At 49.7% G+C, this 25,600-nt stretch overlaps 7 protein-coding genes across 8 annotated transcripts; 3 read left to right on the top strand and 4 right to left on the bottom strand.

Moving 5' to 3' along the window:
• Window positions 1-616: 616 nt before the first annotated feature.
• On the top strand, window positions 617-1,141 carry LOC309327401 (histone H4). The gene has a single exon (XM_081836652.1). The coding sequence runs from the start codon at window positions 729-731 to the stop codon at window positions 1,038-1,040; it is 312 nt and encodes a 103-aa protein (XP_081692778.1). The 5' UTR covers window positions 617-728; the 3' UTR covers window positions 1,041-1,141.
• A 5,000-nt stretch (window positions 1,142-6,141) lies between these two features.
• LOC309327092 (histone H1.3-like) lies at window positions 6,142-6,999 on the top strand. The gene has a single exon (XM_081836160.1). It carries the CDS (start codon window positions 6,198-6,200, stop codon window positions 6,894-6,896), a length of 699 nt encoding a protein of 232 aa, XP_081692286.1. The 5' UTR covers window positions 6,142-6,197; the 3' UTR covers window positions 6,897-6,999.
• Window positions 7,000-8,129: 1,130 nt separating this feature from the next.
• Window positions 8,130-9,479, bottom strand: LOC309326874 (histone H3.2). The gene has a single exon (XM_081835906.1). The coding sequence runs from the start codon at window positions 8,650-8,652 to the stop codon at window positions 8,242-8,244; it is 411 nt and encodes a 136-aa protein (XP_081692032.1). The 5' UTR covers window positions 8,653-9,479; the 3' UTR covers window positions 8,130-8,241.
• A 5,610-nt stretch (window positions 9,480-15,089) lies between these two features.
• On the bottom strand, window positions 15,090-15,659 carry LOC309327136 (histone H4). Its single transcript, XM_081836211.1, has one exon. The coding sequence runs from the start codon at window positions 15,535-15,537 to the stop codon at window positions 15,226-15,228; it is 312 nt and encodes a 103-aa protein (XP_081692337.1). The 5' UTR covers window positions 15,538-15,659; the 3' UTR covers window positions 15,090-15,225.
• Window positions 15,660-15,746: 87 nt separating this feature from the next.
• LOC309327135 (histone H3.2) lies at window positions 15,747-17,116 on the top strand. 2 transcript variants are annotated; one of them, XM_081836210.1, is made up of 2 exons: window positions 15,747-15,861; window positions 16,312-17,116. In XM_081836210.1, exon 2 carries the CDS (start codon window positions 16,569-16,571, stop codon window positions 16,977-16,979), a length of 411 nt encoding a protein of 136 aa, XP_081692336.1. In that variant the 5' UTR covers window positions 15,747-15,861; window positions 16,312-16,568; the 3' UTR covers window positions 16,980-17,116. The 2 variants fall into 2 exon arrangements, with proteins under 2 accessions (XP_081692336.1, XP_081692335.1); XM_081836209.1 differs by having other exon boundaries at window positions 15,767-15,861; window positions 16,058-17,116.
• An 882-nt stretch (window positions 17,117-17,998) lies between these two features.
• LOC309327814 (histone H1.3-like) lies at window positions 17,999-18,882 on the bottom strand. Its single transcript, XM_081837329.1, has one exon. It carries the CDS (start codon window positions 18,824-18,826, stop codon window positions 18,128-18,130), a length of 699 nt encoding a protein of 232 aa, XP_081693455.1. The 5' UTR covers window positions 18,827-18,882; the 3' UTR covers window positions 17,999-18,127.
• Window positions 18,883-22,598: 3,716 nt separating this feature from the next.
• On the bottom strand, window positions 22,599-24,913 carry LOC309326897 (uncharacterized protein C19orf85; the record flags this gene model as incomplete). Its single annotated transcript, XM_081835927.1, has 2 exons — window positions 22,599-23,112; window positions 24,714-24,913. The coding sequence occupies 2 exons, from the start codon at window positions 24,911-24,913 to the stop codon at window positions 22,599-22,601; spliced, it is 714 nt and encodes a 237-aa protein (XP_081692053.1).
• Window positions 24,914-25,600: the final 687 nt, after the last annotated feature.

Genomic DNA, 25,600 nt, shown 5'->3' with positions numbered 1-25,600 from the left:
TGCCGGCTCACTGGGGTGTTCAAGCACCCCCAAAATTCCCCGTGAAGGGGCCCAGACACTCACAAATTTCGGCGCCCGGGCAATGCACACTGCATGGCAACCACGGCCCCGGCAGCCGCGGGGCCAAGCTAGCGCTCCTGCAGGAGACTCATTTCCAATGTTAAGTTTCTACTTCAAGATCGCTGCCTCGCAAAAACCCCGGCGCCCCCGGAGTGTTCGGGCCTGGAGCTTCGTTGCCGCGTTAGCCAGTATGTACGTCAGACGCGTGGGAGAATTAAGCCACGTAGTTTCTTGGAGTTTCCAGGCCGAAGACGAGAAGGCAGGCTCCTCTATCTCTAGGCTGCAATCCTTACCTGACTGTAAACCCCACTGAACACATGCCGTGCAACTGAGCTGTTAGGAAGCACACTGGAGGCTGCATTCGCCCCATTCATTGAGCTGAGCGACGCTTTTGGAATCTAAGCCCGCAATAACCAAGCATGAATAAGTCTTTCACCTGGCTCGAGCTCTGATTGGATACTTCTCCACGAGGTCTGATTGGACAGCTTCCATGGTTCTGTTGATTGGTTACTGAGAATTCATGGGCGTTTACAATATGCTGGGAACAAGTGGGAGGCGGAGCCTATATAATTCTCGTGTAGGTTTCCACTCTGGTCCGATCACAGACTATAAAAGTTGCAGGCAGCTTCTCCTTCGCGGTACAGTTTGGTTTCTGCTCTGCTGAGAAGATGTCTGGACGTGGAAAGGGGGGAAAAGGCCTTGGAAAGGGAGGCGCCAAGCGGCATCGCAAAGTGCTTCGCGATAATATCCAGGGCATCACCAAGCCTGCTATCCGCCGCTTGGCTCGCCGCGGTGGCGTGAAGCGTATTTCTGGCTTGATCTACGAAGAGACCCGAGGCGTCCTCAAAGTCTTCCTGGAGAACGTGATTCGCGATGCTGTGACCTACACCGAGCACGCCAAGAGGAAGACCGTGACTGCCATGGACGTCGTCTACGCTCTGAAGCGCCAGGGCCGTACTCTGTACGGTTTTGGTGGCTAAGGGGATTTCTTCGTTCTTGAAACTACTTAAAACAAAACAAAAAACCCAAAGGCCCTTTTCAGGGCCACCCACTTTTTCTTGGAAAGTGCTGAACCACCTAATCTATGATATTGATACATTGCATGTGGAAATAATTCTGAGTTACTTTGTTACCTTCGTTATCGTTTCACAGGTAAATGAAAAGGATTTCTCATAAAAGTGAGTCAGTGTTGCAGCCGACCTAGGATTGGCTTCCTTTATTAAGAGTAACTTTAAACCGCTTTATAAAAGTTCTGGTTTAACCCTACCGCTATGTTTGCTACCTGCGAATGATTTATGCCATTTAACTTGCAATTCCACCCTCGAGCGCCTTCTGAGAGAAAGCGGTCGCCATTTTCTTTCAGGAAAATAATTGGTGCTTCTGCGCTTGGGGAATATAGCCTCCCCCTCAAGTGGTTTTTTCTGATTCTTCATAAGCACTCTTAAATCTTCAGCTGTGCTTAAACCTACTCTTAGATAAAAAAGATTTGAATGCTGCACTGGCTTCCGCCATGCTGGTCCGAGAACAAAGAGAAGCAGATGGAGGTGGAAGGGTGTGGTTTAATTCCCCCGCCACAACGACTCGGCGGCGCGGGAAATTCAAAATCTCGCATGAGTTAAAACAATGGCGTTTCTGCAATGAGTGTAAACTGCCACCTGATGGCAGCAAAAATTGCAAGAAGCTCGTTTGCTTTAAAAAAAAACCCCAGAAAGAACCCAACCACCAAGAAAGAAAAGGGCTAAAAATGAAGTTATGTAAGAAAACTACTAGCCCTGATCAGAGGCAGTAATGTCAGTTGCTGGAAACTGCAGGAAGAGGGGAGTTCTGTTGTGCTCCGGTCTTGCTGAAACACGGAACCCATTGGTTGATCTTATGTACAGTGGCGTAGCGTGGGTTGTCAGCACCCGGGGCAAGGCAAGTAATTTGCGCCCCCTAACCCATGGATTTGCGCCCCCTAACCCTAACCCCCAGATGTTGCGCCCGGTGCAGCCGGTCCCCCCTGCACCCCCCACGCTACGCCACTGCTTATGCATAGCTGTCAACTTCCCTTTTCTTGCGAGGAATCCTATTCGGAATAAGGGAATTTCCTTTTAAAAAAGGGAAATGTTCACAGCTATGATCTTATGTTCTTAAAACTGGAACACAGACGGCTTGCTGTGTGTTTTGATTAACTAACTAGCATCAATATATTCTTGCTGGGCTGTGTGTTGGTGATCCCAATTTCATGAAACACCCCTTAAAAACAAACAAACTAGATATTGTGTGTTCTTTTGAAAGTTGTAGTTTGTTGAATGTCTTATGTCATGGCCCCTTTGTGATAAAGGTTCTTAACATTTCAAGTATGTATTTGTGTTGTGTGTGTGTGGTGTCCACTGTCCCCTGTAGAGCCATGCTGACCCGGAAGAGCTGATCCTGAGAGTTGGAGAATATTCCAGAGTAATTTGGAATGGGATATGGCAAAGAGGGACTGCAGAGGGGTGGAGGGAGTCAGCAAAAATTGGATGCCCTGCCATGCTTGACCAAGAAGTGTTTCCACTTGCCCAGGTGGATATAATTCATCAGCTACATATTAATTTTCCTCGCAAGAGCCTAGTGAGATAAACAAGCTCCAGTGCACAGCTAAGTAAATGGGGGTTTTGTGTGTTTTTTTGGTTTTTAAAGATAGCCTTGCATTATCTTAAAGACTTTTCACATGACCTATTGCTCTCCTACCCTCCTATCCCTGGAATGATGTGGTGGGGAAGCCCTGCTATCCCCTCCTTCTGGAGGTATCACTTGCTAGTTGTTTCTATGGCAACATAGCTGTACAGTGGTACCTTGGTTCTCAAAGTGAATCCGTTTCGGAAGTCCATTCCAAAACCAAAGCGTTCCAAAACCAAGCTGCACTTTCCCATAGAAAGTAATGCAAAACAGCTCAATCCATTCCAGACATTTAAAAATTTAACATGAATTTTACTATCTAATGCGACCATTGATCCATAAAATGAAAGCAATAATCAATGTGCTTTACTATAAAATAAATAAGACAGTATTGTAGATGATTTAAAAAAAAACAACTTACCTGCACTGATGATAGTCATTGTTTAGATCTTTTATCCAGTCCGTTTGACTTCCAAAATGTTCGAAAGGTACAAGCGCCCCGGAAACAATAGCTGACAACTGCATCGGGCGTTCACCTTCTGAAAAACATTCAAAAACTGGAACACTTCTGGGTTTTCGGCATTTGGGAACCAAGGTACCACTGTATTTGACTAAATCTTTAGATATGTAAAAAAGGGGTGCTTAAAAGGACTAGCCTGATTGCCTTCTGCTACAGAATCCCACCCCAAAAATACAAACTGCCTGCTTGGAGGGGACTCAAAGATACCATCCCAAATTGTTATATGGAATATTTAGGTATCTTGATGTAAGTATACCAAAGGAAGGTACTCTGTCAAAGAAATTTAGGGAATCTCCATAAAAAGACCACAGAAGAGCACTGCTCTTGGAAGCATTTAAATTAAACTTAAGTTGGTTAGGCCACATTGCAGCAGTGAAGATGTGAATGCTTCTTAAATTTCTATTTTTCTTTCTGAAACTGCCCATACAAATGCCTCATCCTCAGCTGGATGGATGGCAACATTTGATTATTAATATTTTTATTTCAGGAGGTAAAAGAAGCAGGATTAACTGACTAACCCTGTATCGACCGAGAACTGGTGCCCCAAATCTTAAGCAGCATTATGAGGTTTTGCAATTAAAATTGTTGACACATGTGATTAATAACTCAGCTTTAAATCTATCAGTCAAGATGGAACTTGGAATCCTCACAACCCTCTTTTAATGCCTTATCTTTCCTGATAACATCATGGGCTCACATTAGCAAAACAAGTAATCTGCTTCTACAGCAGAGCTTCTGAATACGGTGTGAATGGCAGTTGCACTTAGCTCATTTGTCATCACCTTTAACTCCTATTTTGGATCAACTGGCCTTTGCTTTGATGATAGGTATCACCAGTTCCTATTGTGCAGAAAAAGAGGAATCCATAAAATGAAAAGGGATTTTGTCCAAAGGTTGACCTATTGCAGAAAATTTGCTTAAGGATAAAATAAAACATGTCTCCCTATAACAGACTCCAACTCAAGTATGTTCATTTGTCCAAGTCCTACTCCATAAAGGAGAAGGGCTCCGTTCCTCGACTTTTTTAAAAAACATGCAATCTCCAGTTGAAATGGCCAAGCTTCAAAAAATACAAATTTCTACTCAATATAGAATGTGGCTCATCCCATGGACTGAGACTAGTTTGGGAGAGCAACTGAGGTACATGACTGGGAGATGTTGCTGTCTCCATTAAAAATAAGCCACTCTAAAAAGGCTATTGAGATGGCATTGGACTCCACTGTTTATCTAAAATCAGAAAAGGAGAGGCTGTGGTTCTACTGGAACACTACTTCATATGTGGTGGAATCGCTTCATCTGGCACTCATGGCTTCACCCAAAGAATTGTGGGAACTGTGGTTCACCCTCACAGGGCTACAGCTCTAAACACCCTAAAAAACTACAGTTCCAAGATTCTTTGCAGGGAGCCATGTGCATTAAATGTTCGTGTGTGTGCAGCCTTAAAAAAACCTAACACAAACTGAGCAGCTCAGGATACTTGCATCTGGCATCAGAATGTGTCATGTCCAGACAGAAAGTGTGACCTAACAGTCTTGAGTCATATCAATGAAAAGTCCCTGGGTTGATTTATATGTGGACACTCCTTGCAAAATCAAGCCCTGGTCCACTCATTGGCAGAAATCACAGCAAACAGCAGCTGATACCTAGTGGTCCACTGAAAACTGACCAGTGTCTGCTGGGGCATCACATCCTTTGCTTGAATTTGAAAGCTGGTGCCACAGAGGAGAACTTTGAGATGGAGAAAATGTACGAGCATCGATGACCAGTGCAGTCCTATATACGTTTATTCAGCATCAAGTCAGGTTGCGCCCAGTGGGCTTCTTAACGCTTTATGAATTTATAAAATTGCCATCATACTTTAAGGGGAGAACTCAAACTGACTCCTTCCAGCCATTTCAGATTGTTCTGCCATTGTTATACTCTGATTTCAAGAGGATTGTTTGTATTCTAGCAACCGAGTTTTGCGAAATCCGCACTCGCTCCTCCAGTGCCCTTTGATCAAGATATGCTCTATTTGCATTTAATAAATTGCTATTGCAATTTCCCAATTAGGTACCTGGGTCAGAAATCAGGCTGTCTCATTGCACATCATATACAAATGAAACTCTGCAGAATAGAGTGAAAAGAAGGCCTAGGATACTTCCCAGACGGTGAGCCAGTCCTTAGACACTTAAAATCCTCCAGCACCCATTAGTGTGGCAGGTAGAATGCTAGCGCCATAAAATGCCACGGGTGGTTTCAGAACTATATGTTAAGATCAATATATATTGTCAGGCCATGAAAAGGAGTGAGATAATTTAAAATAAATAAAGAAATAATTTTTCTACGCCGTAAAACTGAGGGCCTTTCTGTGCGAGGCAACTTCTCTCTGGGCCCAAAGTGAATGAATGAATGTGTTACTTGGCCCAACTCGAAGCGCTTTTGCGCGCCACCGGCCACTCCGGAGACGGCGGGTCCCCCACCAGCGGGGCGCAGACCCCCCCGAGATTGGCCCGGCGCGGATCTCGGGCCCCCGATCGCGGCGAGAAGTTTTTAATTTAGCCGAAAAGGGCCCAGATTTCCCGGCGCCAGGCGCGCCGAGCGGGACTCGGCCGCGCTTCTGCCTGGTTTTCCCCGGCGCGCCGCCTCCCCGGCCCGCGAGGCGGCCGGGCTCGGAGAGAGAGGCTCCCGCGGGTCCGTTTCGCCCGGGGCCCGGCGCGCTGCGAGGCGGCGACGCGGCGATTTGGGCCGTTTTGGGGCACCCAAGAAACACAAAGTTGCCGCGGGGACAGGAGCCATTTCTGGCTGCGGAGGAGAGCGCGGGGTCTGCGAGCGCACCAATCAGCGCGCAGCTCCGCCCCTATAAATAGCAGGCAGCTCCGGGGCCGCACTTCAGACTTTACTTTTCGGTTCCGAGAGGTTCTAGCCCGCCGCCGCCGCCTCCGCCTCCTCCTTCAGCATCAGCCCCAGCGGAAAGCCGTCGCGAGCCGAGGCGACCATGTCGGAGACTGCTCCCGAAGCGCCCGTGGCCGCGGCGCCGGCCGCCAAGGCGCCGGCCAAGAAAGCCAAGAAGCCGGCGGGAGCCGCCAAGGCGCCGCGCAAGGCGTCGGGCCCCAGCGTGACGGAGCTGCTGACCAAGGCGGTGGCCGCGTCCAAGGAGCGCAACGGGGTGTCCCTGGCGGCGCTCAAGAAGGCGCTGGCGGCCGCCGGCTACGACGTGGACAAGAACAACAGCCGCATCAAGCTGGGCCTCAAGAGCCTCGTCAGCAAAGGCACCTTGGTGCAGACCAAAGGCACGGGCGCCTCGGGCTCCTTCAAGCTCAACAAGAAGCAGCTGCACGACACGGCGGCCAGGGACAAGGCGGCGGCGGCCGGGGCCGGGGCCAAGAAGAAGCCGGCCGCCGGGCGCACCAAGAAGGCGGCGCCCAAGAAGCCCGCCTCCGGCTCGGCCAAGAAGCCCAAGAAGCCGGCCGCCAAGAAGAGCCCCAAGAAGGCGGCCGCGGCCAAGAAGCCGGCGGCGGGCGCCAAGAAAGCGGCGGCCAAGAGCCCCAAGAAGGCCAAGGCAGCCAAGCCCAAGAAGGCGGCGCCCAAGAGCCCCGCCAAGGCCAAGGCCGTCAAGGCCAAGGCTAAAGCCAAGCCCAAGACGCCCAAGGCCAGAGTGGCCAAGCCCAAGAAGGCGGCGCCCAAGAAGAAGTGAAGAGGCCACGCCATGCCCGCCCGCCCGCCCGCCCGCCAGCAGCCCTCGCCATCCCAAAGGCTCTTTTAAGAGCCACCCACTTTCTCACCCGGAAAGAGCTGACTTGCGCTGCTCCAGTGTCACCAGTGGTTTTCCAGTTACAGATAGGTAGCCGTGTTGGTCTGCCATAGTCAAAACAAAATAAAAAAAATTCCTTCCAGTAGCACCTTAAAGACCAACTAAGTTTAAAACTTAGTTGGTCTTTAAGGTTAACTTAGTTGGTCTTTAAGGTGCTACTGCAAGGAATTTTTTTTTTATTTTGTTTTGACAGTGGTTTTCCCTTCTTGGAAAACCACTCGCCATCCCAAAGGCTCTTTTAAGAGCCACCCACTTTCTCACCCGGAAAGAGCTGACTTACGCACCAGAGGTTCTCCACGTACTTTGAAACTCACACCCCTCTCTCGCCCGCTTCTTCATAAAAAAATAAAGGGACGCTGCAATCCCTGCGCGCACTTACACCCTCCTAGTCTGCACTAGCACTTCGATGCAGCTACGCACAGGGTTGAGTGGTTCGCCTCCTTAGCAGTATGGTTTGGGGTACTTCTTTTTACAGGGCAGTAGTGTACTGTAGGTTGCTTGAGCGGGATTACTCTTGTGCCTAACTCCTGTGTTGTCAGCTAAGCGTGAATTGAGGGCATTTTAATAAAAGTCTTCAGACAGTGGCCAACAGTTTCGCGAGGGGGACTCGAGTGCAACAAAGTTTGGTATATGAGTTCCTGGGGTGTAGATACACAATTTCCCGCTAGGTATATTCCTTACTCCGCCCACAAGAATGAACGCTGAAATTCCAGTACGCGCTTGCGCCAGTCATCACTAGTCAGGTTTTCCCAGATCCTTAAATCCCCCACATCTCCAGCCTTGTCAATAATTCAGTGCTTGACTCCGGTATAAACTCAAGAGAATAGGGTAGTGAGGTCCCCTTTGACATATTCTGCGAAACCCTATCCGCCATGCGCCCACCAGTGCCCATTCCACCCCCCCCATCTTTTCACTTTTTATCTTTCCTCAAATGTTTACGTGGTTACGCCACACCAAAGCTTGAAATCGTAGCCCATTACTTCAGCTTCTAAAAAAGCGGGTGGTTTTTTTTTAAGTAAGCCTATTTAAAGATACAAATGCAGTAGAAGCCATACCAGGGATAGCCCGTTATGTAATTTGGACAGTATTAATATACAGGTCAGATTCCCCTCCCTCCGATAAAATGCTGCAGCAGCGACCAGCTCTTTAAGTGAAGGAGTGGGTGGCTCTTAAAAGAGCCTTTGGGTTGTTACGAGTTTGCCGAAATGAATTGTAATTCTGTAGATTTTTAAGCCCTTTCCCCGCGGATGCGCCTGGCGAGCTGGATGTCTTTGGGCATGATGGTCACCCGCTTGGCGTGGATGGCGCACAGGTTCGTGTCTTCGAACAGACCCACCAGGTAAGCCTCGCTCGCCTCCTGAAGAGCCATCACCGCAGAGCTCTGGAAACGAAGGTCCGTCTTGAAGTCCTGCGCGATCTCGCGCACCAGCCGCTGGAAGGGCAGCTTGCGGATCAGAAGCTCCGTAGACTTCTGGTAGCGCCGGATCTCGCGCAGCGCCACTGTGCCCGGGCGGTAGCGGTGAGGCTTCTTCACGCCCCCCGTGGCCGGAGCGCTTTTACGCGCAGCCTTCGTGGCCAGCTGCTTGCGCGGCGCTTTGCCGCCGGTAGATTTGCGGGCGGTCTGCTTGGTCCGGGCCATCTCTCCAAGGAAGTCAGCAACAAAGTTAACCTCTCTGCAGTACTTCGAAACAATGAAGGCAGCGGCTGGGCTGGCGGATATTTATAGCCGAATCCTCGTGGTCCTATTGGCTGAGGTCCGCAACGCAGCCGTTGAAAAAGTTTGAATATCCCGGGCTCTGCCCTGGTTGGACCAGTGATGGCAAAGCTTTCCGATTGGTTGATCCTCCTTCTCGCACGCCCAGTCTTTGTTCTCTGGAGTGAGGACCCTCCGGGCCGCCTCTCGCTTTCTAGCAGTAAACATGCCATGCCCAGTCACATCCCGCAACGACTCACAGATTCACACACGGAAAGAACGCGCACGGCTGCTGTGTTGTGCTGAGGAATCATAGCGCAAGGAGGAATTCCCTCTGGTGCGGATTCTCCCTTGTTATTCAACATGAATAACCTTAGCATTCATTTTATTAGAGCTGCAAAACCTAAGCACACTCAGAAGGGGGGGGGGCAGAACTAACTCCATGGAAATTACTCCCTTGTTAAGTGGAGCTAGGATTGCTCCCTAATTATAAGACTTGTCAGTGGCACATTTAATCCCTATTATATCGTCGAGGTAATTCATATCAAACTGACAAGCGTATATTTCCCCTTCCCCAAAAAATGATTTTTATCTCACCTTTCAGCAGAAAAAAGTGGAACATGTTTTAAGAGAAGGAACACCAAAGATGGAGATGGAAGAGGGGAAAACAAGATCATGCACTGTAGTAACAAAATTTTGTAGTAAAGAGGAGGAATTGAAAAATTTGGAGAGGAGTCTAAAGTTCCTAGTATTTCAGCACAGCCAAAAAAGGTGGGTGGGTGGGTGGGTGCAGTACCATCTCAATGCTAAGAGTGTGGTGCTGATAATGTCAAGGTTGCAGATTCTATCCTGGTAAGAGACAGCTGCATATTCCTGCACTGCAGGCGGTTGGACTAAAGCATTCCTTCCAACTCTATGATTTGATAAGGCAATACATACATAATGTATTAAAATCCATGAAATTATTCATTTAAATGTGCAGTTAATAATCCCCTACTCTGGCATGGGGTCAAATGCAGGCCTTCAGGTCTCCAACCAACCCTAGGGACTCTCCCCAGGCCACATTGGTCACTAGGGCACCTTTGTGCTTTTGCCTGGTTGGAATGGATACAACTTGCTTGCATGGAGGGAGATGCTTGTGTGCGCGCATGTGTGTACATGTAGGGATTTCTGACATTTGCATGGCTAGAAGGTAGCCTAGAAGGTCAGCCACACCTATTGCTCCACCCACTTTTTAATTCTGCCCCGACCCATCCCTTGCATGTGGCCCCCAGTGGGCTGCCCACAAAGGAGTGCGGCCCACTGACAGCGAAATGTGCTGCCCACTGCTTTAGAGGATGAGTAATACATTAAGCAGGGGGGTGCGGGTGGCGCTGTGGGTTAAACCACAGAGCCTAGGGCTTGCCAATCAGGTGGTCAGCAGTTCGAATCCCCGCGATGGGGTGAGCGCCTGTTGCTCAGTCCCAGCTCCTGCCAACCTAGCAGTTCGAAAGCACATCAAAGTGCAAGTAGATAAATAGGTACCGCTCCGGCAGGAAGGTAAATGGTGTTTCCGTGTGCTGCTCTGGTTCGCCAGAAGCGGCTTAGTCATGCTGGCCACATGACCCGGAAGCTGTACGTCGGCTCCCTCAGCCAATAAAGCGAGATGAGCGCCGCAACCCCAGAGTCGGCCACGACTGGACCTAATGGTCAGGGGTCCTTTTTACCTAATACACTAACCAAATGCACACTCCTCCCCCACTTCTCAGTGGCACAAGTGATTTACAACTCTGCTGTGTGCTCAGCTGTTTATGCCAACATTTTGCCACTGCAGTTGAGTCAATTCATCAGCTGGGGTTGATGGGCTAGAAACCACAGCTGGGACATGCTCCCCGCATGAGGGGCAGACTTGCCCTTTTATAATCTGTGAACTGCCCTCCTCATGTATTCAATAAGATTTTCACAGGCACATAAACTGTGTAGGACAGGGATGAGGAACCTGTTCCCTACCACCAAACACCACCCCAAATAAATGGTTGTGTTCCATCAGCCCCTGTCACCACTGATTATTATTTTTTATCCCCTTGTCTACCCCACCTTTCCTCCCAGGAACTGAAAGTGGCCAGCATGAATTGCTCTCCCATTTTATCCTCAGGAAAGGGGGGGGGGGGCTTCCTGGTGGGATTCAGCAGGAGCTTCCTCTACACACTTGATGCTCACTGACATTATTCTGGGTGCCTGAACAGAGCTTGTTGATGTAATAACAACAAACACATCTAATCAACTTCCATTTGCCCCCACCAACATCCATTAGATGTGAAATTAACTCGGAGTCGAGAGTGGATTTTATGCTCTTTATTCAGGTCATAGAGGTGAGGAGGAATGGAAGTTCCCCCAAAATGTCTGCTTTACGTATATACATTATTTACACAATGGGTCCCATGTGATTGGCTAATTCTGGTGTTCCCCTGTAGGCCAATCAGATTGCGGATTCACTTCCACCTGGAGCTGGATTGGGTGGCTCTTGTGGACCAATCAGACTGCTGCTTTTTGGATCCTATTCAACTCAGTACATAACACCCCTCCCCTCTAAGTTCCAGTCCTGCCTGGGAGGTTGCATTCATAGTCCTCAAGGTAGCCGGCTGCCTACGTGTGCGTTGCGGCCTGGGGTGTTCCCTGGTAAGGGGTTCGGGTTTTGGCTCATGTTCCGAGGATGCTGGCTGCAATGGGGCTGTTTGGTCTGGCGCAACCGGCTCGCTCAGTTGTGGCTCTAGTTCCAGTGTCCTTTCAGTCTCGTGGGTCCTCTCTGTATTTACTGATTCTGCCTCCCCTGCTGGCCCCTCCTGCTCTACGGGCCTCACTGCCCCACTGTTCCCTTGGGACTCCTCTAACCTGTCCTCCTGGTTTTCTCCTGGGAATCGTTGCCGTATCTGGTCGCAGTGGCGGTGCCAGCATTGCCCCCCCCCCCCCCCGTTACCACTTCGCACGACACAGGGCCAGTGACCCTGGAGACTGTGGCAGGTACCCATGCCGGGTCTGCCCCAAAATTCTTTGCGTACACTGGGTCCTGGGCCACGAAGGTCCGGGGGTTTCTGTCTTCCCCTGCCACTACCTCATCCTGAGCTCTGTCTGGTTGCGAGGCGCCAGACCATTAATAGTTCAGCGGGGCTCTGGCCAGTCATTGAGCTGGGGGTGCTGTGCTGTGCTAGAAGGAATATGGCAAGGCAGTATTCCCAATCCCCTTGCGTCATGCGGCAGAGGGTGTCCTTCGTGGTCCGCACCATGCACTCTGCTTGGCCATTGGTGGCAGGGTGGAATGGCGCTGAGCGGATGTGGCAGATGGCGTTCAGCGCTGTGAAGGTCTGGAATTCTCCTGACATAAATGCGGTTCCGTTGTCTGAGACGAGTGTGTCAGGGAGCCCATGGGTTGCAAACAGCCCACGTAATACCCAGATGGCTGGGTCGAAGTGGACGGTACCAGTGTGACTTCCAGCCATTTGGTGTAGGAGTCCATCACTATGAAGAATGTTTTCCCCTGAGGGTCCACATGCAGCGAAGTCCACATACAGGCGTGACCATGCTGCTTGGGCAGACTCCCAGGACTGGATTGGGGCCCTTGGGGGATATGGGCGGGAATCTTGGCAGGCCTGGCAGTGTTTGACCCAGGCCTCTATCACTGTCAATCCCCGGCAACCACACATAACTCCTGGAGAAGGCCTTCATTCTCACTCCCCCTGGGTGTGTCTCATGTAGGGATGTGAGGACCCTTTTGTGGAGGGGATGGGGAATAATGACCCTGCTTCCAATAACAGGCACCCCTTGTGGGCTGACAGTTCATGTTTATGGGTTGTGTAGCCTGCAAATTCTGGTCCAGGGCTGGTGCTGGGCCATCCCCTCCACACCCAGTCCAGGACCCAGGAGATGGCCTTATCTTTCTTGGAATGGTGTGCAACTTCTTGTGCCTGAATGGGGCGGTTGGGAAGCAACTCCAGGCTCATAACCTCTTGCGCGGGGGCTGGGCCGGGCCCTGTTTTGGGTAGTGGTAGCCTGCTTAGGGCGTCCGCATGGCCCATTGCCTTCCCAGGGTGGTGAATCAGTGTATTCTCATCAAAGCAGCTGTGGTCTGTGTGCTGCTTGAGTGCGCTGCTGTACTCGGTGCACCTCCTCCCTGCTGGGTCCTGAGTTGTCGGTGAGGTCTTTGTGGTGGACCCTTGGTTGGGGCGGCAGGCTCAGCCGTGCCTCTTGCATTGACCTCTCGGCAGCTTCAGTTGCCAGGGCCTCCTCCAGAGCGACCTGGAACGTTAGGTCCTTCTTGGCATAGAGGTGTCGTTGCAGCTTCTCATCATTCAGACCACCAACGAGGCGGTCACGAAGCATGTTCTCCAACTCTGAGAAGTTGCAGAACCGAGCAGCTTGGCGAAGGGAGGTCACAAACCCAGTTATGGTTTCCCCAGGGGCTTGCCGCTTTGCGTAGAAGGCATTCCGATGAGCCACCACAGAGGGCTGCGGCGAGAAGTGTCCCTTCAGCCGTTCCATTAATGTTTTGTAAGGAACAGTAGCGACGTCTTCAGGCGCAAGGAGAGCCCGGGCAATTTTGAACGTCTCCTCTCCGCAGACGCTGAAGAATATCGCCTTTTTCTTGGCGTCTTCTTCATTGGTGACCCCTTTGGCTTCTAGGAGGAAGGTGAAACGGGAGGCGTACGCTTCCCAGTCTCCAGATGCTGGGTTGAATGGCGAGAAGCTGCTGTCAGTTGCCATTCTGAGTTCTTTGGGGCCTGGAGCTGAAGCCTGGATACATGGTGCAAGGCAATGATGTGACAGCCTGGATACACAGTGCGAGGCAGTGGTGCAGCAGCTGGTGGTGCTGCAGTGCTGTGTGTGGCAATCAGCTTGGCAGGATCCCATCATTGTTGCCAGTGAAATATACTCAGAGTCAAGAGTGGATTCCATGCTCTTTATTCAGCTCAGAGTGGTGATGAGGAATGGAAGTGCCCCCAGAATGTCTGTTTTATATACATTATTTACACAATGGGCCCCACATGATTGGCCAATTCTAGGATTCTCCTGTAGGCCAATCAGGCTGCGGATTCACTTCCTCCTGGAGCTGGATTGGGTGGCTCCTGTGAACCAATCAGACTGCTGCATTCTGAATCCTATTGTTCTAGGACCAATCAGACTGCTGCATTTTGGATCCTATTCAACTCAGTACATAACAGGATGTATTTTGGAATCGTGACAATTTTTAGCGTCACCAAAAAAGTGTCCTAATATGTACTTTGTCCATTTTGTTTCTCCTGTCTCTAAGAATCTGCAGTGAAAGTAAACAGGCAAGGCTCTGATAATATTTTTATTGCTGCTCAAGCCAAACCACTAATTATCACTACACAAACTGGAATATATTTGTATACCTGGTGTAACCAACTAAAATCAATATACACTTTACTTGTATTTCTCTTTACTTTTGCTCTCTAACTTTAATAGGTTCTATGTGTGTGCATGACGAAACTGTTAACTGTTCTTGATAGAGTTCTGATGAACTCAACAGCTTTGTCTTTCTGATTTCAATAACTGGTACTCATGAAACGGTATTGCTCAGCAACCGCTCACCTGTCCTAAGGCACCAACAAGCTACCGGTACATCATTTCCCCCCAACATTTTTTCCCAGAGTTAGGGGGCTAGCTCAATTACTTTCTTATATGCTCCGTCCAGCATACAAAGCGACGCTTTCCACCTGCGTAGTCAGCACGGAAGGCGGGGCAAAAGGAGTTAAGAATGATTTGTGACGCGTTTGAGTGGAACCAATCTAAAATCTCCGCGTTGCTCTGCAATTGGATAGCTACTAGAATTCCCGCGTTTTTTCTATGCCATTTCTGGTTCCTTTGTTCATGGATAAATGCGCCTCCCACTCCCCAATTTGCAGTATAGCTAAATAGACGATTAAATCACGCGTTAAAAGGGGTGTTATGTTAAGAAACACACGAGGCAGGATACAGAACTTTTTTAGATGAAAACGGAAAACCTATTTGCAGACGCGTAGATCTGGGGGAAAGTAGCTGCGAGATCTGCTATAAAAAGCCTTGAGAAAGGAAATGGCGACCAGCATTACTCCTTTTTTAGCCAAAACAAAATAAAAAAATTTTAGCGTTCTACATGGGGATTGAAAATTCAACAAAGACGGGAAACCGGGGGTGGGGATTTTAACCCAGGCAATAATAAGCTCGCAAGCTCCCACTACGTACAGTACTGAGTTTTAAGAGGAAACCTCAGTCGGTCGCTACAAAAGTAGCGCAAATGTGACAAGAAAATATGAAATTCTGGAAACCGGCCCAAGTTCCGAAACTGTAATCATGTTTCCTTAGGCAACCTAAGTCTACAAACACAAAGCTACATTGCTACCGAAAAATCGCAACACATCCATTTTATCACAACGTTGCTTTTTTAAGATACAAGCGAGCGCAGCTCTTTTTATGAAAGCGTGGGTGGCCCTTATAAGGGCCTTTTGGGTTCTTAAGTACAGTATATGAAGGGTTTTGAAAAGTTTAGCCACCAAAACCGTACAGAGTACGGCCCTGGCGCTTCAGAGCGTAGACGACGTCCATGGCAGTCACGGTCTTCCTCTTGGCGTGCTCGGTGTAGGTCACAGCATCGCGAATCACGTTCTCCAGGAAGACTTTGAGGACGCCTCGAGTCTCTTCGTAGATCAAGCCAGAAATACGCTTCACGCCACCGCGGCGAGCCAAGCGGCGGATAGCAGGCTTGGTGATGCCCTGGATGTTATCGCGAAGCACTTTGCGGTGCCGCTTGGCGCCTCCCTTTCCAAGGCCTTTGCCACCCTTTCCGCGACCAGACATCTCTGCTGAGCAAGTCCCTGCCTCTCAGACGAAGAAAAAAGGAATGAAGCTGCGGTAACAACGGCACGGGTATATATAGCACTGAGCCCGACCTGAGTGAAACCCGCACAAAGGAGGCGTGTTCTGATTTCACCACGCCCCTTTTCCGTCAGCGCGTTCGTCATAGTAGCTCGGCTTCTTCACCAATCAAGCCGCGAGGGTTTGAATCTGACCAATCAGATTTTTCTCTTATTTCACGTTATTTGGGTATGCTTGGAGCCTCAGTAAAAGATGCTTAGCAGGCGAAATTATATGCAATTCATACAGGGAAATTGTTCTATTCAGGTTTGTGCATTTTGCTTTTAAGGGGCAATTTTTTACGTACCACCTGGGGTATCAGCCCCAGGAGTAATAGCGAGACTGAAGTGGCGAGGCAAGAAATCGGTTGGTGCCACTTTAATCGCCCGCTTTAAATAATAGCCGAGTCGAGGAAATGATTTATTAAAATGCCGTTCTAGTATTAACTGCTTTCTTTTCCCAGCGCTCACTTCAGTGTAACATCCGACGCCGATCGAGACACACGGATGTCAAAATGCTCGAATGTTCCTTAATCGTTCTTTCCTAACTAGGAGAAGCCACACAGAGCCCCTCTTTAATTAATGTTCACCACCACAGCACTCCGGGGAAGCCTCGCTTTAAAAGATACATAATGTGGATCTCACGGCCTGTTCCCTAAGTGTTACAAGTTACAGAAAGCTCAGCGCCGCTCAATCTTCTGATGCTTTTTCGCTACAGAAACGAGATCATGGAAAGGAAGTATCATTAGCTCCAATGAGAATGAATGACGAAAAAGCTCTGACGAATAGAAGAGGAGCAGCTTTTGTCCAATCATGGTGTAGCCCGGCAACTTAAAAAATATGTATCATGGCTCTTTCAACCAATCAGGTCAAGAGGAGGTTTCTATAAATATCCGCGATTCTGCTCTGTTTGCTCATTCATTTCAGTCTTAGACTTGTGTTGTTTTGTCCCGTCTATTTGCTGCTGGCGAGAGAATGGCTCGGACCAAGCAGACCGCCCGCAAATCTACCGGCGGCAAAGCGCCGCGCAAGCAGCTGGCCACGAAGGCTGCGCGTAAAAGCGCTCCGGCCACGGGGGGCGTGAAGAAGCCTCACCGCTACCGCCCGGGCACAGTGGCGCTGCGCGAGATCCGGCGCTACCAGAAGTCTACGGAGCTTCTGATCCGCAAGCTGCCCTTCCAGCGGCTGGTGCGCGAGATCGCGCAGGACTTCAAGACGGACCTTCGTTTCCAGAGCTCTGCGGTGATGGCTCTTCAGGAGGCGAGCGAGGCTTACCTGGTGGGTCTGTTCGAAGACACGAACCTGTGCGCGATCCATGCCAAGCGGGTGACCATCATGCCCAAAGACATCCAGCTCGCCAGGCGCATCCGCGGGGAAAGAGCGTGAGGCAGCAGCTGCTACTTCGTAGCCCCCCGCACCCCCTCATTACCCCAAAGGCTCTTTTGAGAGCCACCACATTCTCCTCCGGAAGAGCTGGGATTCGCTTCCGCTTCTATGAACCAAAGTAAAGTTGCTAATGTTTAGCACGACTCCATAAGTTGCTCCCAACATATATCACGGGGACTCGCCGCACCGCCCGCCCTTCCATACTCGCTTTTTTGAAAGGAATGGGAAACACTGAGCGGGAAATTGTGTGTATACACCCCTGGAACTCGTACACCAAGCTTTGTTGCACTGGGGTCTCCCTCGCAGAACTTTTGGCCACTCTTAAAGGAGGATGCTGTCTTAGATGGGCATTTGGTCGGAACAAGACAGAGGTCCTCCGCGTCTTAAGAATCGATAATTCTAATACTTTTTAAAAATGCATGCTTAGTTGATGGCGCTGCAGTAATCCCGCTTAAACAAGCCACTGCCTTTCACACGAAGCTGAGCATAGTTGTCAGAAGTGCCAGCGCTGTCTATGGTAGTGTCAGTGACTGCGTTCCTATTAACAGCGGTCGGGGTGCGGGCACTGTCCAAAGGCCAATCCCGGAACCCATGTCGGCCAATCCCGGAACCCATGTAGCTACTCCGAAGTGCAGGCGCAAACTAGTGTGCAAGGGCATCCCTTTATTTTTATTAAAAAGCGGGCGGGTGCGGGTGTGATTTGACTTTCCAAACTTCCAAGAAGGGAAAACCACTGGTAACGCTGGAGCAGCGTAAGTCAGCTCTTTCCGGGTGAGAAAGTGGGTGGCTCTTAAAAGAGCCTTTGGGATGGCGAGTGGTTTTCCAAGAAGGGAAAACCACTGTCAAAACAAAATAAAAAAAAATTCCTTGCAGTAGCACCTTAAAGACCAACTAAGTTAACCTTAAAGACCAACTAAGTTTTAAACTTAGTTGGTCTTTAAGGTGCTACTGGAAGGAATTTTTTTTATTTTGTTTTGACTATGGCAGACCAACACGGCTACCTATCTGTAACTGGAAAACCACTGGTGACACTGGAGCAGCGCAAGTCAGCTCTTTCCGGGTGAGAAAGTGGGTGGCTCTTAAAAGAGCCTTTGGGATGGCGAGGGCTGCTGGCGGGCGGGCGGGCGGGCGGGCATGGCGTGGCCTCTTCACTTCTTCTTGGGCGCCGCCTTCTTGGGCTTGGCCACTCTGGCCTTGGGCGTCTTGGGCTTGGCTTTAGCCTTGGCCTTGACGGCCTTGGCCTTGGCGGGGCTCTTGGGCGCCGCCTTCTTGGGCTTGGCTGCCTTGGCCTTCTTGGGGCTCTTGGCCGCCGCTTTCTTGGCGCCCGCCGCCGGCTTCTTGGCCGCGGCCGCCTTCTTGGGGCTCTTCTTGGCGGCCGGCTTCTTGGGCTTCTTGGCCGAGCCGGAGGCGGGCTTCTTGGGCGCCGCCTTCTTGGTGCGCCCGGCGGCCGGCTTCTTCTTGGCCCCGGCCCCGGCCGCCGCCGCCTTGTCCCTGGCCGCCGTGTCGTGCAGCTGCTTCTTGTTGAGCTTGAAGGAGCCCGAGGCGCCCGTGCCTTTGGTCTGCACCAAGGTGCCTTTGCTGACGAGGCTCTTGAGGCCCAGCTTGATGCGGCTGTTGTTCTTGTCCACGTCGTAGCCGGCGGCCGCCAGCGCCTTCTTGAGCGCCGCCAGGGACACCCCGTTGCGCTCCTTGGACGCGGCCACCGCCTTGGTCAGCAGCTCCGTCACGCTGGGGCCCGACGCCTTGCGCGGCGCCTTGGCGGCTCCCGCCGGCTTCTTGGCTTTCTTGGCCGGCGCCTTGGCGGCCGGCGCCGCGGCCACGGGCGCTTCGGGAGCAGTCTCCGACATGGTCGCCTCGGCTCGCGACGGCTTTCCGCTGGGGCTGATGCTGAAGGAGGAGGCGGAGGCGGCGGCGGCGGGCTAGAACCTCTCGGAACCGAAAAGTAAAGTCTGAAGTGCGGCCCCGGAGCTGCCTGCTATTTATAGGGGCGGAGCTGCGCGCTGATTGGTGCGCTCGCAGACCCCGCGCTCTCCTCCGCAGCCAGAAATGGCTCCGGTCCCCGCGGCAACTTTGTGTTTCTTGGGTGCCCCAAAACGGCCCAAATCGCCGCGTCGCCGCCTCGCAGCGCGCCGGGCCCCGGGCGAAACGGACCCGCGGGAGCCTCTCTCTCCGAGCCCGGCCGCCTCGCGGGCCGGGGAGGCGGCGCGCCGGGGAAAACCAGGCAGAAGCGCGGCCGAGTCCCGCTCGGCGCGCCTGGCGCCGGGAAATCTGGGCCCTTTTCGGCTAAATTAAAAACTTCTCGCCGCGATCGGGGGCCCGAGATCCGCGCCGGGCCAATCTCGGGGGGGTCTGCGCCCCGCTGGTGGGGGACCCGCCGTCTCCGGAGTGGCCGGTGGCGCGCAAAAGCGCTTCGAGTTGGGCCAAGTAACACATTCATTCATTCACTTTGGGCCCAGAGAGAAGTTGCCTCGCACAGAAAGGCCCTCAGTTTTACGGCGTAGAAAATTTCTAAAACATAATTGTCATTTACCCTTTTCTTTTCTTTATTGTGATGCTTAAGGCCTGGTCCCCTAAGGAACCCACAACATTTTTAAGGTAACCCATTAGTTCCCCTTAAGACACTATTGATTTGATTGGTTTCTATTGTCTAACACTGGAACATGAGAAATTTTTTATTAAAAGTTGTTTTGTCTTTGAACTTCCCCCCTTCCCACATCCTCACATTGTTTGCTATTTATTTTATATTTGAAAGGGGATAGCAGATATAATATGTTGAAGTATATGGAACATAGAGGACACTAAATGGCTATAAAGAGGCCAGTGCCTGCCCACGGATGAATGGTAAATGAACGAAGAGCAGAATCCAGAAATCATATTAAGCCAACTTTAAGTTACCCTCTAATATCATTAAATCCTTTTGCAAATTGGCAATTTTGGCATGTTCCACACATCTCTTTGCAATACATCTCTTGCCCTTACAGTCTCATAAAGTACACTTTAGGGCACAGTTCTCGCCAGATGTTTTTGGGTTCCCATTCCCATCAGCCACAGCCAGCATGGTCAATGGCCAACCAAGGAGGATGGGAGTTGTAGTCCAGCAGCATATTGGAAGACTCCATGTTGTCTCCCCCTGTTTTAGACTGAAGACATAGGATGGATGCAATGCAGTCTAGTGACATTTCTATGTTTTGTTACTTGTGTTAATGCCTTCATCCCCTTTCATGGTCCTCATATGATTTTCTAACTTGAGTGAAATTAATGCATTTGCATTCCATTTCAAATAAGGTTCCTTTTTTTATTTTTAAAAAAGCAGTCCTTTGCCTCCTCTGAAGGAATGCTTTTTAAAAAAGCCATAGCAACAATTAAAAACCAAGCAAAAGAAAGCATTACAAAACTACACAGGATCACACCTTGTTTAACCTGTGCATGCAATAAATGTACATAACTCACATCAAGGGATCTTTGTGGAGAGTTACAGCTTAAGTCACAAGAAAATGTATTTATGGGAGAAAATTTACATGCTTTCGGGAAATGGGAGTTCAGCTTAGTTTTATTTCCATTCTCCCAGATTTTAAAATTGCCCACTTGTATAATAAGCATAGGGACGTGGGTGGCGCTGTGGTCTAAACCACAGAGCCTAGGGCTTGCTGATCAGAAGGTTGGCGGTTCGAATCCACATGACGGGGTCGGGGTGAGCTCTTGTTGCTCGGTCCCTGCTCCTGCCAACCTAGCAGTTCAAAAGCACGCCAGTGCAAGTAGATAAATAGGTACCGTGGAAAGGTAAACGGCATCTCTGTGCACTGCTCTGGTTTGCCAGAAGTGGCTTTGTCATGCTGGCCACATAACCTAGAAGTTGTATGCCGGCTCCCTCGGCCAGTAAAGCGAGATGAGCACCGCAACCCCAGAGTCATTCGTGACTGGACCTAATGGTCAGGAGTCCCTTTATATAATAATAATAATAATAATAATAATAATAATAATAATAATAATAATTTATTAGTTATACCCCACCCATCTGGCTGGGCCTCCCCAGCCACTCTGGGCGGCTTCCATAGAAAGCAAAAATACAATAAAATATCACACGTTATTACCTTTTTATAATAAACATAGCAGCAGCTGGTATACTGAAAGCAGGGTGTGACATCACAGCCAGGATGTGAAGAATATTTATGAAATTCCTGGGTTCTACTCTTTTGAAATGGTGGCAGTGAGGGAGTTTCTCCTTCTCAACCTCATGCACCTTTGCAGAGTTGTTGTAGATATACATGAATGCATTGCAACTTTAGCATCTGTGCTATGCAGGCACACAGAAATCTCCCCGAAGCGATCTCTTTTTTAATATCCATCTATCTATCTATCTATCTATCTATCTATCTATCTATCTATCTATCTCTATCAAAACCACACCACACGCTCTCTCATACAACCTTCCTTGCAAAGCCACTAACTTGCTCTAGAAGCCATGAAAGCCTAGGGCCTGGGGTATCACTTGAAATACAAGAATGGGGAACCAGTGGCTCACCAGATGATGTTGGACTACAATTCCCATTAGCCACAGTCAGCAGTCAACGCTTAGGGATGATGGGAGTTGTAGTCCAACATCATTTTGAGGCCCCAGCAGCAGATGCCATGATGGGGCTGTCTCTCTCGTGGCACAATGACATGCCACATGGCCTTTGTACTCACTTAAAGGGATTAAATGTGGGGAATACATGATGCGCAAGATATGGATAATAATCGAACAGTCCACTAGGTGGCAGTAAGAAACAAACATTTAATACAGTAGTCACATCATTGAATCAGGTGCACAAAATTCAGAGAGGGACATTATTAGCAGTTTTAGGCAGAGCAATAATTAACTTTCTGCTCTTCAGTTGAATCAGTTAAACAGCCCAGCATAGTTTACATTTACATACCTTGAGCATAAGAAGAAAATACTTGGTGATGAATGTATAAAGCCAACAAACGATTTAATTAAGTTGTTCTGTTCCTCTTTCAGAACCATTGAGTACAGTAGATTACCTGAGAGGAAGGAAAGGAGAGGGTTCAAATGGGAAAGAAATGGCTGAGAGGAGAGAAAGGAGGAGATGGTTCCTCTAGACTTTTCCAGTTTCCCAACTCACTCTATGAAACATTAAATGGACAGCACAGCACAGAGATGTTGAAGTACTTCTTTGGGAAAGGTGCATACAAAAATGCAAATATTAATGAATATGATGTACAAGGAGGATGCATGGCACTGTGGGAACTGGCTTGCAAACAAGTATCCATTAGGCAAAAAGATGAGGATAAATGAACACAAATGTGTGTATGAACCCTCCACCTTGGACCAAACAGGACATTGAGATGGATGTTAAAACTGGAGGTCTTTGAAAAGATATAAGGATGTTAATGAACAAAGTTAGGTTTATAAGAATTAGGACTTGGAAAGCCGTTAGAAGGATATGCATGGAAATTCAACCAAGGGGAAGCGAGGAAGTCACCTAACAATGTTAATAAGTGTAATTTTAACAAGGTTATGATTTATGTTTGTTTGTTTGTGTGTTTTGTTTGTTTATAATTTGGTGAAAATTAATAATTTTTTTGAAAAACAACAACAACAACAAACTGGAGGTCAAGTCACCATGTTTCCAGCTCCCAGAAGGGCATGCAGTTGTCATAGTCAGAAACCACCAGAGCCCCTGGATTGGAGACAGGGATGGGGCATTGAGATGCCCCCGGAAAGCACTGGTCTGAAGCTACTGGGCAAGCCCCACAGGCTGCAGAACCTTCTCCATTGGACAGCAGGCTGGATGGCGCATTATTACATCCCAGCAGGCACAACTCTAAGGGATCGGGACCACACAGAGACAAAGTGTTGCTTGCCGGTTCCATCTCCTCGGTGATGGGCTCGAAAAGTTCATCTGGTCCTGACATCAGGGCGTCCAGGGAGAGCGCCCAGCAGGGGCTGGGGTCGGGAGCCACAAACGCTTCTGCTGTGCCCAAAAAGGAGCCAGGAGGAGCCCGGGCTGGGGCTGGGATGTTGGGCTTGGGAGGATTCATTTGCTGAGATGCTGCAGGGGGTGTCTGAGCCTCCTGGGAAAGGATGGAGGAGGCCAAGCGGCGAGTAGCAGCCTCAATGTCTGAGAAACTCCTGGGGGAGAAAATAAAAGGCTGTGAGTTTTCCTGCAGGCTGCCATGGGTTTACCTGAAGCAGTGCACCATGGGATACACCCAGTGCCTTTTTATTATTAAAAAAAATGTTTAGGGGTACTCTCATTTTCCTGCTCATATTGAAATACTGCCCCTCAATGAGGCCAAACTTAAAGGTAAAGGTAAACGACCCTTGACAGTTAAGTCCAGTCACAAACAACTCTGGGGTTGCGGTGCTCATCTTGCTTTACTGGCCGAGGGAGCCGACATTTGTCCGCAGACAGTTTTTCCGGGTCATGTGGCCAGCATGACTAAGCCACTTCTGGCGAACCAGAGCAGCACACGGAAACACCGTTTACCTTCCCGCCGGAGCGGTACCTATTTATCTACTTGCACTGGCATGCTTTCGAACTGCTAGGTGGGCAGGAGCTGAGACAGAGCAACGGGAGCTCACCCCGTCATGGGGATTCGAACCGCCGACCTTCCTATCGGCAAGCCCTAGGCTCTGTGATTATGTTTAGGGGAATGTGTATCGCTGCACGCCCCCAGAAAAAAAAGCACTGGATACATCAGAGTTTCTCACCATGCCTTATAGCACAGTTTGTAAGCATGCCTCCATCTCAGGGATGCAGCAGTATTATTATTATTATTATTATTATTATTATTATTATTATTATTATTTTATTATTATTACCTATTCCTAGAATCATGGAGTTAGAAGGGGCTTTCCTTCCTAAAAAAAAAGCTCAACAACTTTGACCTGAACCCCCCAAAATGGGGTAGATTACTGCCAGGTTTTAACTGTGAGTAGATCATAGTCTCTTGGGAGTTGGCCACCCCTGATCTAGTCCAACCCTTTGCAATGCATGAATATGTAGCTGTCCCTCACGGAGATCAAGCCTGCAACCTTGGTGTTATCAGCACCATGCTTTAACCAACTGAGCAATCCGGTGCTTATCACCCAAAAAATCTCATATTTTCCCGCAACAGTCCTCTGAATCGGTGGAGAGAGAGCAGAGCCATTGTCAGATCAGAGAGAGGTAGGCAACGCCAGGCATTTGCCAAGGCCCCCATCACTGTTGCCCTTTCTTTCCCCAAGCCTCCATCCAGGCTCTGCTCCTCTCCCTCCCTCCCTCCCCCTTTGCTGTGCTATCACTGCCTGTTCCCCTGCCCTCTCTGAGCATGCGGGAAGTGACAGAGCAGAATCCTTCACTTGCCCTCTGGGTGGTTATATGTATTGAGTCCTGAGGGGGAGGGCAAGTAAACGGGCAGAAGGAACATCAGCAAGGAGGAGATGGACCACTATCTGTAAATGGACCACTCAGCGCATCTTGCCCAAGACTCCTCTTCCCTTCTCCCAAATAAACTCTAGAGTGAGAAGCATGGGGTGGTTGGGAGAACATGGATGGTAGCTGTTGAGTTCAGAGGCAGCAATGCTTCTGAATATCTGTGGCTGGAAACCATGAGAGGGGAGAGTGTTCTTGTCCTCCAGTGCTGCTCACAGGCTTCCCACAGGCCTCTGGTTGGCCATGGATGGTGAGAACAGCATGGGCCACTGGCCTGGTCCATCAGGGCTCCTCTTATGTCCTTCAAATGTCCTACCTGCAAATCTGGTTCTGTAGGAACCTCCGGTGGTTCACTTTCCTCTTGCCGGGCCGGCTCCTGCAGGGTCTCTGCAAGGTGCGCATGACGTGGGATGCTGCTGTTGACACAAAGGTGCACAGATCCCTCCCGCGCTCGTATGAAGTCAGGGGCCGTGGAGGCGCCACGGAAGGCTGAGAGAGGGGGCTGCCGTGTGGCATTCTCAGTTTTGTTAGGAGTTGATACGGAGCGCCTCCTGCAAAGTCCCGCTTTTGCTATGGTAGCCTGCACCTGCGAAGGAAGCTCTGATTGGGCCTGGAGAGGTGGGAGAAGAGAACCGCCATTAGAGGAGCCTAGTCATGGCATGTTTTTTTCAAGTAAACTGAGTTGCAACATCTCTTGGTAAACCCATCCATCCCTGTCTTCTTCACTGCAAATCTCTGTCGTCCTTCCTTATCCCTAGTGAAATTTGAAATAGAAACAAGAGAGACCTCTTCTGGAAGCATTAAGTCAAGACAGGATCACCTAAAATGTCGCTCCTTTCTCTCCCCATCTCCTCGCAATCAATAAGCTAGAAGAGCTTCATGAACTATGAACCCCAAAATTTGGGATCCCCTCCAAACCTGTGCCAAAGCTTTGCAAAGCTGTGCCCCGTGTTTTGCAGACCCCCCCAAACAGATACATCAAACTGGGATTCATAGATAACACTCAAAAATGCAACATTGCTGGATCCCAAATTTCGGGGTTCAAAGCTATAAGAAAAGCCTTAAAGGTATATTCATCTCTTCCATCTCTCACACGCGAACAGCAAAACAAAGATGCAGCTGAACAGGGTTTGGCTCTACCCTGGCTAAACTGACACTGCCTTGACTTACACCAGCTTCTTGTGCATAGCATTGCTTCCTTAC

The sequence above is a fragment of the Podarcis erhardii genome, assembly GCF_964252035.2.
Source record: "Podarcis erhardii genome assembly, chromosome: 13".
Taxonomy (NCBI): Eukaryota; Metazoa; Chordata; class Lepidosauria; order Squamata; family Lacertidae; genus Podarcis; species Podarcis erhardii.
This window is presented reverse-complemented; position numbering and strand designations above follow the sequence as displayed.

Coding starts and splice junctions, on each gene's coding strand:
- LOC309327401 (XM_081836652.1), top strand. CDS start 729: ATGTCTGGACGTGGAAAGGGGGGAAAAGGCCTTGGAAAGGGAGGCGCC.
- LOC309327092 (XM_081836160.1), top strand. CDS start 6,198: ATGTCGGAGACTGCTCCCGAAGCGCCCGTGGCCGCGGCGCCGGCCGCC.
- LOC309326874 (XM_081835906.1), bottom strand. CDS start 8,652: ATGGCCCGGACCAAGCAGACCGCCCGCAAATCTACCGGCGGCAAAGCG.
- LOC309327136 (XM_081836211.1), bottom strand. CDS start 15,537: ATGTCTGGTCGCGGAAAGGGTGGCAAAGGCCTTGGAAAGGGAGGCGCC.
- LOC309327135 (XM_081836210.1), top strand. CDS start 16,569: ATGGCTCGGACCAAGCAGACCGCCCGCAAATCTACCGGCGGCAAAGCG.
- LOC309327814 (XM_081837329.1), bottom strand. CDS start 18,826: ATGTCGGAGACTGCTCCCGAAGCGCCCGTGGCCGCGGCGCCGGCCGCC.